Genomic DNA, 13901 nt, shown 5'->3' with positions numbered 1-13901 from the left:
TTTAATGATCCCCCCCGCCCATTTTTTTCTTTTTTTTCCATTTTAATTTAGATTCTTTGAAAATATAAGATTATGGTAATAGTAAAGAGATGCAAAGTGACTGAAAGTGAAAGCAATATTTAAATCATGCTGCTGTGACAATGGATTTATTTATTTATTTATTTATTATAATCAATAAAAAATAAATGCTATTAATATAATAAGTTAAATGGTACAAATATAAACTATGTATTTGTTTTAAATACATAAATAAATGAATAAACACAAACAATAATATAAATATAAACACATTCAATTCATTGATTAATTATTTAATTAATTAATTAAATTTAAGGTGGAATAAAAGTGAAATATTCAGTAAAATTCCCATTCATGTAAAAAAAATAATTTAGATTTTTTTAAAATATAAGATTCTGGTCATGTGATTAGATAAAAAGTGACTGTGACCAAATATTAAAAAAAAAAAAAACACACAAAAAAATTACAAAGTAAAATAAGCATTATTGAAATCCTGCTGCTGGGACAACATTTCTTTATTTATTTAAAATAATATATAAATAACAATATAAATAGTATAAATATGAACTATTTATTTGTTTGAAATAAACTAACAAATAAATAAATAAATAAATATCAACAATAATATAAACATTGTTATTTATTTATTTATTTATTTATTTATTTACATTTAAGGTCAGATAAAAGTGTAAAATATTCAGTAAAATTCCCTTTTTGATGAGTTAAAATATTTAATTTAGGTTTTTTAAAATATAAGATTATGAGAATAGGATTAGATAAAAAGTGACTGACTAAATATTTAAAAAATCATGATAAGAAAATTAGAAAGTAAAATTAGCAATAATCAAATCATGCTGTTCGGACAAAATTCAACTTATTTATTTATTTATTTACTTATTTATTTAAATAATATACAAATCAATATAAATACAAAAGATAAAAGATAGGACCCCCTTGAAAATGAGATGCCACATCTCAAGGGGTTATCCTCAAAATAAATAAATAAAATAAATAAAGATAATATAAATATCTCTGCATTTATATATTTTTATTTGTTTGTTTGTATAAATAAATAATATCAATATTAATAATATAAAATAAACATTTATTTATTTACTCATTTATCTATTTATTTATATTTAAGGTGAAATAAAAGTGTAATTTATTCAGCAAAATTCCCATTCATGCCATAAATATTCCTAATAATTGAGCTTGAGATTGATAAATTGCAAGTAACAAATGAAACACAAACTGACGAGACACTGGTTACAGTATTTTAAAATGAATTTACTGTTTATTAGTATTTAATTTATCTTTAGTCTCCATAGCCCGATAAACACAAGACCATTTTTTGACGTTCTGCAGACTTTATTCTGCTCCACATGAACATAACCGTGTTTGTGACTTTTATTTCAATAAATATTGTAAATATTGACAGTACATGAGAGAACTTGATGTGTTGATGTGTATTTAAAAATAAATTCATTTTTTAAGGGCATGGATACAAAAATGGACGTCTGTTAGGTCGTCATGAAAAAACAGAAGCCTGTGGATTGCAGGAGTTCGTGCCCACCTTCAGCGTGTATCCCTGATCACACTGGAAGGAAACGACATCTCCAACGATGTAGCGCTCGCCGATTTTCATCCCGTTGTTGGGGGTCTGTGGCTCCGGGCAGGAGTCCAAACCTATCGCTTAGGACACAGGAAACTCTCTTCACTCATCAGTAAGACAGAGCGATGAGTCAAATATCACACCATTTTTTTTTTCAAAAGGATTTCCAGGAATTTGTATCCCGTGACATCATTCTTGACATCATTTGTTGAAGTCTTTGTGTAAGCCATACCTGCGTACTCCAGGTGAAATCCTGCCCCTGAGACACTCATGTCCGTCTGAAACGTGAGGTACAGGTTGTTGGACGTGGTGTTCAGAAGCGGTGGGATGGTGATTCCTGAAAGAGGATTTGCCACAAAACAACACAAATAAACCATTAACTTGCAGCACATGAGCCTTCGAGCTCTTCGTAGGATATCTGCAGGACACAAGTCACTTAAGATGTCACCATTCTGTCAAAGCTGTTATCAGTAATACATTTTTGAAAACTATAAAGTTTGATTTGATGATTTTTTTCAGCTAAACTGAAAAAAAAAATTCCCCAGGTTTTACAAAACTCTCACTGATTTTCTTCATACTTATGTTGATAAATTGGATGTAAACTAACCATGCACATTCACGGCACAGCTGATGTACATTTAGCTACGCCCTCAAAATTCAACAGATGAACAAAAAAAAAAAGACAAAAATAACAAATAAACAGTAAAAGAGCACCTCTTGAGTGTGATGTGAAGCTAAATCTTCCACTAATGCAGCTCAGCCACTGCAGCGCATCAGCTAGCATAGTCGCACTTTTACAAGGTGCCATTACCTTTGTCCTGTTTGAATGGCTAGAATGATTTGTCTTAATGCATGGATTTGTTTTGGATTGATCTCTTTCCATTCAAAATGTCCATTAAACTGGTGTTTGGTTGGAATATAAAAAAATCTCGTAACTTGTCGATAATTATGCGAGTTGAAGCCGATTAATCGAGGTTCATATCAGTGAGTCTCCATTCACGCAAATTTACGCAAACTCCAGAGTGGAACGTAGGATATGGGCAATCTTTCAACTAACTGGACTTTCACGAATACCAGATTTCTTGGGTAAGTGCTCCTGCAAAACAATTTACGAATAAAATTCATACGTACCCAGCGTGATGATAAATGAGATTCAGTGTGTATAAAGTTATGATACAATCTTTTTGCTAACTCATTTAAACCATGTCAGTAATTCTGGAGCTGAAATAGTTTCAATATTCGAATATAAACCTGAAATGGGTGTGGCCTAAATCTTAAAGCTTCAACACTGCTTCTGGAAACATGGGAAAGTTCGTAAAATTCTAAGTAACTTGAGATGTTTTGGATCCAGTTCATAGTTATTAATTACCTTCGCCGGCTGTGTTGGAGGAGGTTATGTTTTCGGCTCCGTTTGTTTGTTCCCAACGTAACTCAAAAAGTAGTGAATGGATTTTGATGGGCCAAGAAAGAATGGCTTAGATTTTGATGCATGTCTGGATATGTATGCACATCCAGGATTTTTTTTAAAAAACTTTTCCCAACTTAACTCAAAAAGTAGTGAACAGATTTGGATGAAATTTGGTGGACAGCTTTAGTATTATCCTAGGCTTCAGTGATTTGATTTTGATGTTGATACAGTAATATGTGGCTTGGTGAAGGTATGCAATCTACCGAGTGCCCTTTGAGTTTTATTTGTACCAACTTGGTTTTTTTTTAATTAATTTTTGCTAGCTCTTTTTCCCAAAATATAAACAAACTACTGTTGTTGACGTCACTCAAACCTGATCCGGACTTGAGGCGAACCATGTTTGCCCTGTTTGACTTGGCCAGAATTGCAGCAGTAGGGTGGCCAGTTACTTTCTGCATACTCACATTCACACCTATGGGCAACTTAGAGTAGCCAGTTGACCTAATAGCATGTCTTTGGACTGTGGGGGAAACCGGAGCACCCGGAGGAAACCCACGCAGACACAGGGAGAACATGCAAACTCCACACAGAAAGGTCCTCATCAGCCACTGGGCTCAAACCCAAAACCTTCTTGCTGTGAGGCAACAGTGCTAACCACTACATCACTGTCGTCAAGTTTATTTTTATAGCGTTTTTAACAATAGACATTGTCACAAACCAGCTTTACAGAAATGTAGTGACTTTAAACATGAGCTAATTTTATCCCTAATCTATCCCCAATGAGCAAGCCTTTGGCGACGGTGGCGAGAAAAAACTCCCTCAGATGACATGAGGAAGAAACCTCGAGAGGAACCAGACTCAAAAGGGAACCCATCCTCATTTGGGTGATAACAGATAGCATGATTATAACAGTTTTAACATGAAGTCTGTTTTGTTGATGTTATAAACTCTTCATTGATGGAAACTTGAGTGCAAAACTGTTCATGACAACTGCAGCCCTAAAGTTAGCAAGTCAACTGTAGTCCTCAGACATAAAAGCATTACTGTAAGGCCAAGTTTACATTAGACCGTATCTGTCTCGTTTTCTTCACGGATGCACTGTCCGTTTACATTAAAACGCCTGGAAACGCCGGGAAACGGGAATCCGCCGGGGTTCACGTATTCAATCCAGATCGTGTCTGGTCCGGTGCTGTGTAAACATTGAGAATACGCGGATACGCTGTGCTGAGCTCTAGCTGGCGTCGTCATTGGACAACGTCACTGTGACATCCACCTTCCTGATTCGCTGGCGTTGGTCATGTGACGCAACTGCTGAAAACCGGCGCGGACTTCCGCCTTGTATCACCTTTCATTAAAGAGTATAAAAGTATGAAAATACTGCAAATACTGATGCAAATACTGCCCATTGTGTAGTTATGATTGTCTTTAGGCTTGCCATCCTTCCACTTGCAAGTGGTAAGTGACGCGCATGCCCGACATGCACTGAGATCACGCACACAGCGGCTCAGTCCCAAATCACTGCTCATGCGCTCCACTCGCGTGCTCTGTGAGCTGTGCAGGGCCGGAGTGCGCACCCTCCAGAGGGCACTCGCTGTTCAGGGTGGAGTGATTTGGAGCGCAGGATGCCTGTGGAGCCGAGCGTATCCGTGTATTGGCGTTGCTGTGTGCACGCGAATCGTGTATTGGCGTTGCTGTGTGCACACTAATCGTTTTAAAAATGTTAATCTGATGATCCGCTGATACGGTCTAATGTAAACCCCACCTAAGTGTCCAGAGCTTCTTCCAAGCGTGACTTTCAACTGTCCATATGGGGCCGTCCTCTACAGGAGCGATGTGATGAGACTCCAGACAGACATAGGGCATCAGGATGGATCAGGCAGGTCCGAGGAGCAGAAGAGGTCAGGATCTTGATCAGCACTGTGCCACCTCAAACTACTGTTGTAGCCTAATTTAACGCAACGCTACATGTGTTGTATCTGACCACTTGCTAGCTTCGTATCATGAAAATACAAATGTACGGTATAACTGTGGCATCCTTGGTCCCTTGTTGCACACTTCAAATCTCAACAAGATACCATGTGAACCAAGAAAGAAGGAAAGAAGAAGGAAGAGAGAAAAAAAAACAACAACTCTGGTCGTCTGTAGACCTTTTTTCATCTAACCAGTGTATAATGCTAGCAATAATCTGCTGGTGTGGAGTTTTACACTTAAGAAACTAAATAAAGAAAACAGTGCGTCCGCTCTTTAATTTTTTCATCCAAATGTGTTAATTATGTTAATTAACCCAGACTCTGATTATCCATAATCATGATGTGTTTTCCACAGGGAAATGCTGACTCATCCTCGACTTTTGCACCACTGCGAAAGTCATTACCACCAGACATAAAGGGAAAACCCTAACATCAGCGTCACCTGTGACCAGATTTCAAAAGCAAGTATAATTCACAGTCTATAATCACCGGAAGGTCATGAACAGTTCCAGAAACCATCCTGAATCGGTATAAAGCCTGTCTCCTGAGAATAAAAGGAGACGTAAATTAGAGGAAACAGGAGCTGAAAACCCTGAAGGTTCAAAGCGAGGCCTTGCTGACCGTCGGAGAGAAAAAGAGATTATATGCATCAAGTTACTGTCATATTACTGTTCTTTTATTTTCCTTTTAGCTCTCAATTTAATCTGTTTTGCGCACGATATCAAAAGCGCTCGTGCCAGACGACTTTATTAAATAAAGCTATAAAGCTGACAAGGACAATATTAGCATTGTGGATTTCTTTGGGATTTCTCAGGAATTCCCATGCTGCCTTGCTGTCGGGAGAAAATGCGTTCGCAAGGTAAGTTTATGACTTCTGGCAATTTATAAAGACAAACATGATATTTAATGAAAACAATAAAGAAAGTATTAGATACCCAACAGGCAGGCGAGGACATTTGTAAACATGTTCCTGTTTACTTGGAGAGAACGTACTGGTCATGACAATAAAATATTTAATTTCAGCTGCATGTCAGATATTAGCGATGAGATACAGTACAACAGACTTACACGCCAACAAGAAGCCCTGTAACGTGAAAAAGCTTTGTAAACACAATCAAACGAAAAACTAATGAATTTGGTTTTCGTTTGCTTCTCTCTCTGAATGTACAGTGGTGCTTGAAAGTTTGTGAACCCTTTAGAATTTTCTATATTTCTGCATAAATATGACCTAAAACATCATCAGATTTTCACACAAGTCCGAAAAGTAGATAAAGAGAACCCAGTTAAACAAATGAGATGAAAATATTATACTTGGTCATTTATTTATTGAGGAAAATGATCCAATATTACATATCTGTGAGTGGCAAAAGTATGTGAACCTCTAGGATTAGCAGTTAATTTGAAGGTGAAATTAGAGTCAGGTGTTTTCAATCAATGGGATGACAATCAGGTGTGAGTGGGCACCCTGTTTTATTTAAAGAACAGGGATCTATAAAAGTCTGATCTTCACAACACATGTTTGTGGAAGTGTATCATGGCACAAACAAAGAACATTTCTGAGGACCTCAGAAAAAGCGTTGTTGATGCTCATCAGGCTGGAAAAGGTTACAAAACCATTTGTAAAGAGTTTGGACTCCACCAATCCACAGTCAGACAGATTGTGTACAAATGGAGGAAATTCAAGATCATTGTTACCATCCCCAGGAGTGGTCGACCAACAAAGATCACTCCAAGAGCAAGGCGTATAATAGTCAGCGAGGTCACAAAGGACTACAGGGTAACTTCTAAGCAACTGAAGGCCTCTCTCACATTGGCTAATGTTAATGTTCATGAGTCCATCATCAGGAGAACACTGAACAACAATGGTGTGCATGGCAGGGTTGTAAGGAGAAAGCCACTGCTCTCCAAAAAGAACATTGCTGCTTGTCTGCAGTTTGCTAAAGATCACGCGCACAAGCCAGAAGGCTATTGGAAAAATGTTTTGTGGACGGATGAGCCAAAATAGAACTTTTTGGTTTAAATGACAAGCGTTATGTTTGGAGAAAGGAAAACACATGGTGGTGGTAGTATCACGGTTTGGGCCTGTTTTGCTGCATCTGGGCCAGGACGGCTTGCCATCATTAATGGAACAATGAATTCTGAATTATACCAGCGAATTCTAAAGGAAGATGTCAGGACATCTGTGCATGAACTGAATCTCAAGAGAAGGTGGGTCATGCAGCAAGACAACACATATCTGAGCTCCGTATCAATGCGCTGCCGAAGCGCGCAGAAGGTGTTAGTACGCCTGTCATTATAGTGCGGACTTTCCATAGCATAGAAAATCGCTACGTTTCAATTTGCGTAACTGAACTTGTTTCATGTCACTGGTCATATAAACCTATGTAAACAGGAAAAACGCGGAAGAGTTTGGTCGCATCTAACTACAGCCCCAAAAAATACCATTGGCCATACTGAGCCTAGCTACATTGCTAACAGGAGTGACAGCGCGTCTGACTGACTGGGAGGTCACGCAAAGCTCGGACAGGTACGGAACAGCTCGTCTCAATTCAGATAAGAGCATATTTCATTATGGAAGTACGGTGGACTGTTCCTTTAAAACCAGAAGATTTTGAAAAGATTTTGGTTGCCAGGTTGCTCCGTTGTTGATTTTAAAAGAAACTAAGTAAATTACACATGGAAAACAATAATAATAATAATAATAATAATAATAATCGTCTTGACTGTGCTAGCATTGGCCTGCGCTAACACTACACTGACTGGAGGGTAACCGGACTGCCGCACTAACAGCACTGAGCCATTGGGAAGCTAGCATTGGTCTTCGAGAATGCTGATATGAAGAGAGTGTGTATGGAAAATAATAATAATAATAATAATAATAATAATAATAATAATAATAATAACGTGTTGCCAGGCAAAACAAACTTCACCCGGCAGCACTTATTTTATACCTGTATGTTGGTAATGGTAATATTTCTCAATCATCACCTGTCAGGTTATAATCCTATGAAAATCCATGACCTTGAATTTGACATTTCAAAGTCATTCAAGGTCAAAGATCATGGTGCGAAATGAAAGCCCATATGGCACTTCTTATAAGTTGATAAGGGTAAATATCTGTCTACCATCAACTGTTTTTAAGTTACAGCCCTCTGAAAATCCATGACCTTGAGTTTGACCTTTCAAGGTCACTCAAGGTCAAAGATCATGGTGCCAAATGAAAGGCCATATGGGAGTTCCTATATGCTCATAATAGTAAACATTTGTCTATCGGCAACCGTTTTTGAGTTATAATGGAAAATACATTATTTTGACCAAAAGGTTGACCTTGACCTTCACCTGACCCAATTACTACCAAAATTTAATCAGGTAATCTACAGGCTATTGCCCACCTACCCTGAAAATTTGAAGTCAATCGCTGCAACCGTCTAGACACTAGATTGCTAATAGACAGACACACAAACAAACTGCACTGATTACAATACCTCGCCCTGCTTACGCCGTCACAGGTGAGGTAATAATAATAATAATAATAATAATAATAATAATAATAATGGCTTTTTTTGTGATATATCAGATAAATTCCATCCAGCTACTCGTCTTTGACTCGTTCAGTATCATGCTAGCTGAATGGAATATATCTGATACTCAACGCCACCCAGTATTATATAAATACACCACAGTGCTGCTTAGTTCTCAATTCTGATTAACACACTCATTGTAGTATGTTATTGTTTCTATAGTAACAACTTACCCATGGACTTGAAGGGTATGACGGCCGCTGCAAATAAGCAGATCAGCAAACATTTAACTGTTAACCGTTGATGCAGTAAAGTTGCAAGGAGATATTTACACTACCGTTCAAAAGTTTGGGGTCACTTTGAAATGTCCTTATTTTTGAAAGAAAAGCACTGTTCTTTTCAATGAAGATCACTTGAAACTAATCAGAAATCCACTCTATACATTGCTAATGTGGTAAATGACTATTCTAGCTGCAAATGTCTGGTTTTTGGTGCAATATCTCCATAGGTGTATAGAGGCCCATTTCCAGCAACTCTCACTCCAGTGTTCTAATGGTACAATGTGTTTGCTCATTGCCTCAGAAGGCTAATGGATGATTAGAAAACCCTTGTACAATCATGTTAGCACAGCTGAAAACAGTTGAGCTCTTTAGAGAAGCTATAAAACTGACCTTCCTTTGAGCAGATTGAGTTTCTGGAGCATCACATTTGTGGGGTCGATTAAATGCTCAAAATGGCCAGAAAAATGTCTTGACTATATTTTAGGGTGACCAGATTTCCCTAGTCTGAAACCGGGACACTTTTGCGGGCGACCATGCTCGTGCACGCACACCTTTTTTTTACATAAACGTGACACTCAGAGAGATGCTCTTATCATTTTGTTGAAGCTCACATTTATCAACATCTCACATGAAATAAAACAAACAGGCATTTTGTTATCTAGTAGCATAGTGGTATACAGATCAGTTAAATTATGGTCAGACAACAGATTTTGTAATGGCTGAGAATAGGCCAGGCTATGTCCATAGGCCAAATTTACACTGATTTATTTCACCTGTTTGTGAGAACACCAAGAAGAATGCATATGCACATGTAGGCTATATCTCTAAAATTGTATGCACTATAGCATGAACTTAAAAAGTAGATATGTGACCTCAACATAGCCTCGGTCAGAATCAACCTTACTAACCATTCCCCACAACTGAATGAATAAAGCAAGAAGATGTGGACAAAAGTGAACACTTTAATGGAAGCTGCAACAAGCTGTTCAACACAGCAATATGGCCAAACTGTCAGAATGGTATGTTAAACAGAAACAAAAAAGAGACAAGTGATTTGAGAATATATACTACGGAAGCCGAGAGAGGCTCTTCATATAATCCTTTTATTTTATTCACCTTGTTATCCCGAGATAACGACATAATTAATTCAGGATCTCGAGAAAACAACACAACTAATTCGAGATCTCAAGAAAACAAAACCGTTATTCCGAGATCTTGAGAAAACAAAACAATTATTCTGTGATCTCGAGAAAACAAAATTATTTCATGATCTCGAGTAAACAGCTGAGAAATGGTTCATTCAGGAAAACCAAGAGACTTGTGATATGCTGACTTTGGGGCTATTTCTCATTCTGTATTAGGGTTGCCAACTTTCTCATATCCAAATGAGGGACACTTTGTTCCGGGTGTGGACAAGTACCGGTACAGGCCTTGTACATGCACCCCAGCGCCCCAAAATAGTTACCGAATCGCCTTTAGGTGAGGGTTTCAAATGTAGGCCACTACAAATTCATTTCTAAAATAGAGCTTTTAAAAATTAACAGACCAATTAATGGATATTTTTAAGTAACTTAATGCAAAATAACAAACAATTCTAATATTATTGTCTCATTTTCTCTTTTAAACTTCATCTCATCTCATTATCTGTAGCCGCTTTATCCTTCTACAGGGTCGCAGGCAAGCTGGAGCCTATCCCAGCTGACTATGGGCGAAAGGCGGGGTACACCCTGGACAAGTCGCCAGGTCATCACAGGGCTGACACATAGACACAGACAACCATTCACACTCACATTCACACCTACGCTCAATTTAGAGTCACCAGTTAACCTAACCTGCATGTCTTTGGACTGTGGGGGAAACCGGAGCACCCGGAGGAAACCCACGCGGACACGGGGAGAACATGCAAACTCCACACAGAAAGGCCCTCGCCGGCCCCGGGGCTCGAACCCAGGACCTTCTTGCTGTGAGGCGACAGCGCTAACCACTACACCACCGTGCCGCTCTTTTAAACTTTGGCCAAATATTTATGAAGGCCATATTTATGAAGGCCATATTTATGAAGGCAATGTCATAACCCGAAAAAGTATTTGCTGTAGCTGTAAAACCCTGATATTTGCTTAATTGTCCATTTGAAAACCCTAAGAACCTTCTGCAATGCTTCATAGCAGAAGAAGAAGAAAGACATCACAAAGGCAGGAGTGAGGCAGAAAAGCTCCCCTACTATAGGCTGAGGTCTATCCTGTTTCGGAAGGGTTTTTAAGCTATCTGCTATCCTTATCGAACAGTTAGGCTGTATCCACTGGCTGCACCATCTGCTCTAGTTTAATTTGATGCCTATTTTGTCAGTATAACTTAAAAATTCAGGATATGGCAGCCTTTGACAGTGAATGATTTTAAATCGCAGATGACCGCGACTCGCGGTAATAGCGCTTCTCACGGCAATAACGTGATTTACACCACAGCATTGGAGTGAGGGGCAGGATCTGTCCCTGACGGGACAAATTAAAATTACCCAAAAAACGGGATGTCCCGCCCAATACGGGACGGTTGGCAACCCTATGAGACGCAACTTTGGTCATTAGAATGTCTGGAATAATCGATCACCTAATAAGGCAATATTTTGATCAGGGGTTGACACAGGGAGAGATTGCATTAAGTCTTTTAATAAGGGATAATTTCAAAATTAGTCCGCGGCACCTCCGCAGAAGACTGGCCCGGCTTCGTCTCTACCGACGGAGATCCAGTGATCCAGCTGAGATCATGAAATAATTGTTTTGTTTTCTCGAGATCTCGAATTAGTTGTGTTGTTTTCTCGAGATCCTGAATTAATTATGTCGTTATCTCGGGATAACAAGGTGAATAAAAAAAGATCATATGAAGGGCCTCTCGCGGCTTCCCTAAATACACACTCAAACAAAACAGCAGTAAAGGAGGAGAGGGGCGACAGCCCGAGGAAAGCCCCCACAGGAGCGCACAGCATTTGCAGCATAGGCTACGCAACTCAGTACAGGAACAAAACACTTACAGTGTGTGCAGTCGGCTTCATGCGCATTGTTCTGCACCTCTCGGAGGAAGGGGTAGGTGCCCTGTAAATCTTTGGAAAAGGTACATTTTCTTTTCGGCATAATTGCTGCAGCATTACTGCTGCTAGCTGCTAGACAAAGAACATTCGCGCCAGTTAATGTTTATTTTATTGTTGCATGGCAACACGTTCTGTTGTCTGGAATAATGTGGCTAAATAAACACCCATGCCACAGGGCCAGGGGGCAGTAACCAGGAAAGTTTGCGATTCCTGTCAATTCATCAAAATAGTAAATGCAGACATTTCTCCGCTAATGATTCCCACGCTGCTCGCAAATGTTGCGAATGGCGAAAACCAGGACATATCCGTGTCCCGACAGACTTTTGTCGGGACTCGGGACACACAACCCCAAATCGGGACTGTCCCGGTAAAACCGGGACGTCTGGTCACCCTACTATATTTTCTATTCATTTTACAACTTATGGTGGTAAATAAAAGTGTGACTTTTCATGGAAAACACAAAATTGTCTGGGTGACCCCAGACTTTTGAACGGTAGTGTATTATGGAATCAATTTTGTGGTACAAAATTGATTCCATAGTGTATGTAATATTTTGCCACTTTGTGGTTTCTCAGTAACAAAGACAAACTGTGATTTTTTTCTGATTAACTTCAAGAAAGAAAAAAAGAGAGACTGGTGTAAAGCCATCTGACTCTTTGCCGTGGATTTTAGCAAAGCGTTTGATAGCGTTAATCATGAACTACTGTCTGTTAAGCTCAAACAATTATCTTTAAATCCTATTATTGTTAACTGGTACTTAAGTTTTAATGAAAACAGGCAACAACGTGTTTTTCATAATAGCTTTGTGTGGCAATGGAAGGCCGTTAATAAGGAAACAACACAAGGAAGTGTCAGTGGTCCTTACTGTAGGTGCTAAAGAAGGCAACTGGACTTGCTTGAAATCCTTGAAGATGTTTCATCTCTCATCCGAAAGGCTTCTTCAGTTCTGTTTGACTACAGTAGTGTGGAGTTCCAGGTATTTATCCTCTAGTGGACCAAAAGCAACCCTAAGGAGAGTCATTGAGGTCACATGAGTCACTGACCCTCTCAGTCATCCTGTTGCTTCACAAACGCATGGCTCATCACAGGAGAGCCAATTCCTCAGGCCAGGGCTCTGCAGTCTATCTTCATCTCAATAACAAAGGACACTCATTTCAGGACTGCAATGTATGTATTTTAGCCAGAGAAGACCGGCGGTTTGAGAGAGGAGTAAAAGGTTGAGTAAGAGGTTGACATCTTTGTCAACCTGGAACAACCATCACTAAACAGAGCAGGTAGTCTGACACCAATTATCAGCCACCTACAATGCAGTCCTTGGCACACTTCCCAGAAAACTGAATACACATCCACACCAGGACTCAACTGACTTCAGTGACTCACGTGATGGCAGAGAGAGCAAGCCAATGACCCTAACAACCCTCTAGGCTGCTAACACCATTCACACCCGGCCTCCAGTGACCCTGACAGGATGACTGAGAGGGTCAACGACCCATGTGACCTCAATGACTCTCCTTAGGTTTGTTTTTGGTCCACTAGTGGACAAATACCTGGAACTCCACACGAGTCAGGCAGAACTGAAGAAGCCTTTCCGATGAGCGGTGAAACATCTCATCTCATCTCATTATCTCTAGCCGCTTTATCCTTCTACAGGGTCGCAGGCAAGCTGGAGCCTATCCCAGCTGACTACGGGCGAAAGGCGGGGTACACCCTGGACAAGTCGCCAGGTCATCACAGGGCTGCGGTGAAACATCTTCAAGAATTTCAAGTAAAGCCTTCTTTAGCACTGATGGTTTACGATGACCTAGATGACTGAGAACCTTCACAGACATGGTAGTCCTTACCTATTTAATATATTTATCAATGCCCTAGAATTTAGCTTAGATAACAACCACGTCCTTTTAAAATATGCTGACGATTCCAGCGATCATTGTTCCCGTTTGGGATAATGGACAATGCCACTTGGACTTGGTTGACCAGTTTCTTGTTTGGTCAAAGGATGATAATATGAA

General features: G+C 39.3%; 1 protein-coding gene across 1 annotated transcript in view; it reads right to left on the bottom strand.

Moving 5' to 3' along the window:
- The window catches only part of csmd3a (CUB and Sushi multiple domains 3a), a 631117-nt gene that overhangs the window by 232471 nt on the left and 384745 nt on the right, over positions 1-13901 (bottom strand). Inside the window, exons 37-38 of the mRNA XM_060900611.1 lie at positions 1863-1967; positions 1592-1710 (exon numbers count right to left, since the gene is read on the bottom strand). Coding sequence (XP_060756594.1) covers positions 1592-1710; positions 1863-1967 — 224 coding nt within the window. The remainder of the gene's footprint in view (positions 1-1591; positions 1711-1862; positions 1968-13901) is intronic.

The sequence above is a fragment of the Neoarius graeffei genome, chromosome 19 (genome assembly GCF_027579695.1).
Source record: "Neoarius graeffei isolate fNeoGra1 chromosome 19, fNeoGra1.pri, whole genome shotgun sequence".
Taxonomy (NCBI): domain Eukaryota; kingdom Metazoa; phylum Chordata; class Actinopteri; order Siluriformes; family Ariidae; genus Neoarius; species Neoarius graeffei.
This window is presented reverse-complemented; position numbering and strand designations above follow the sequence as displayed.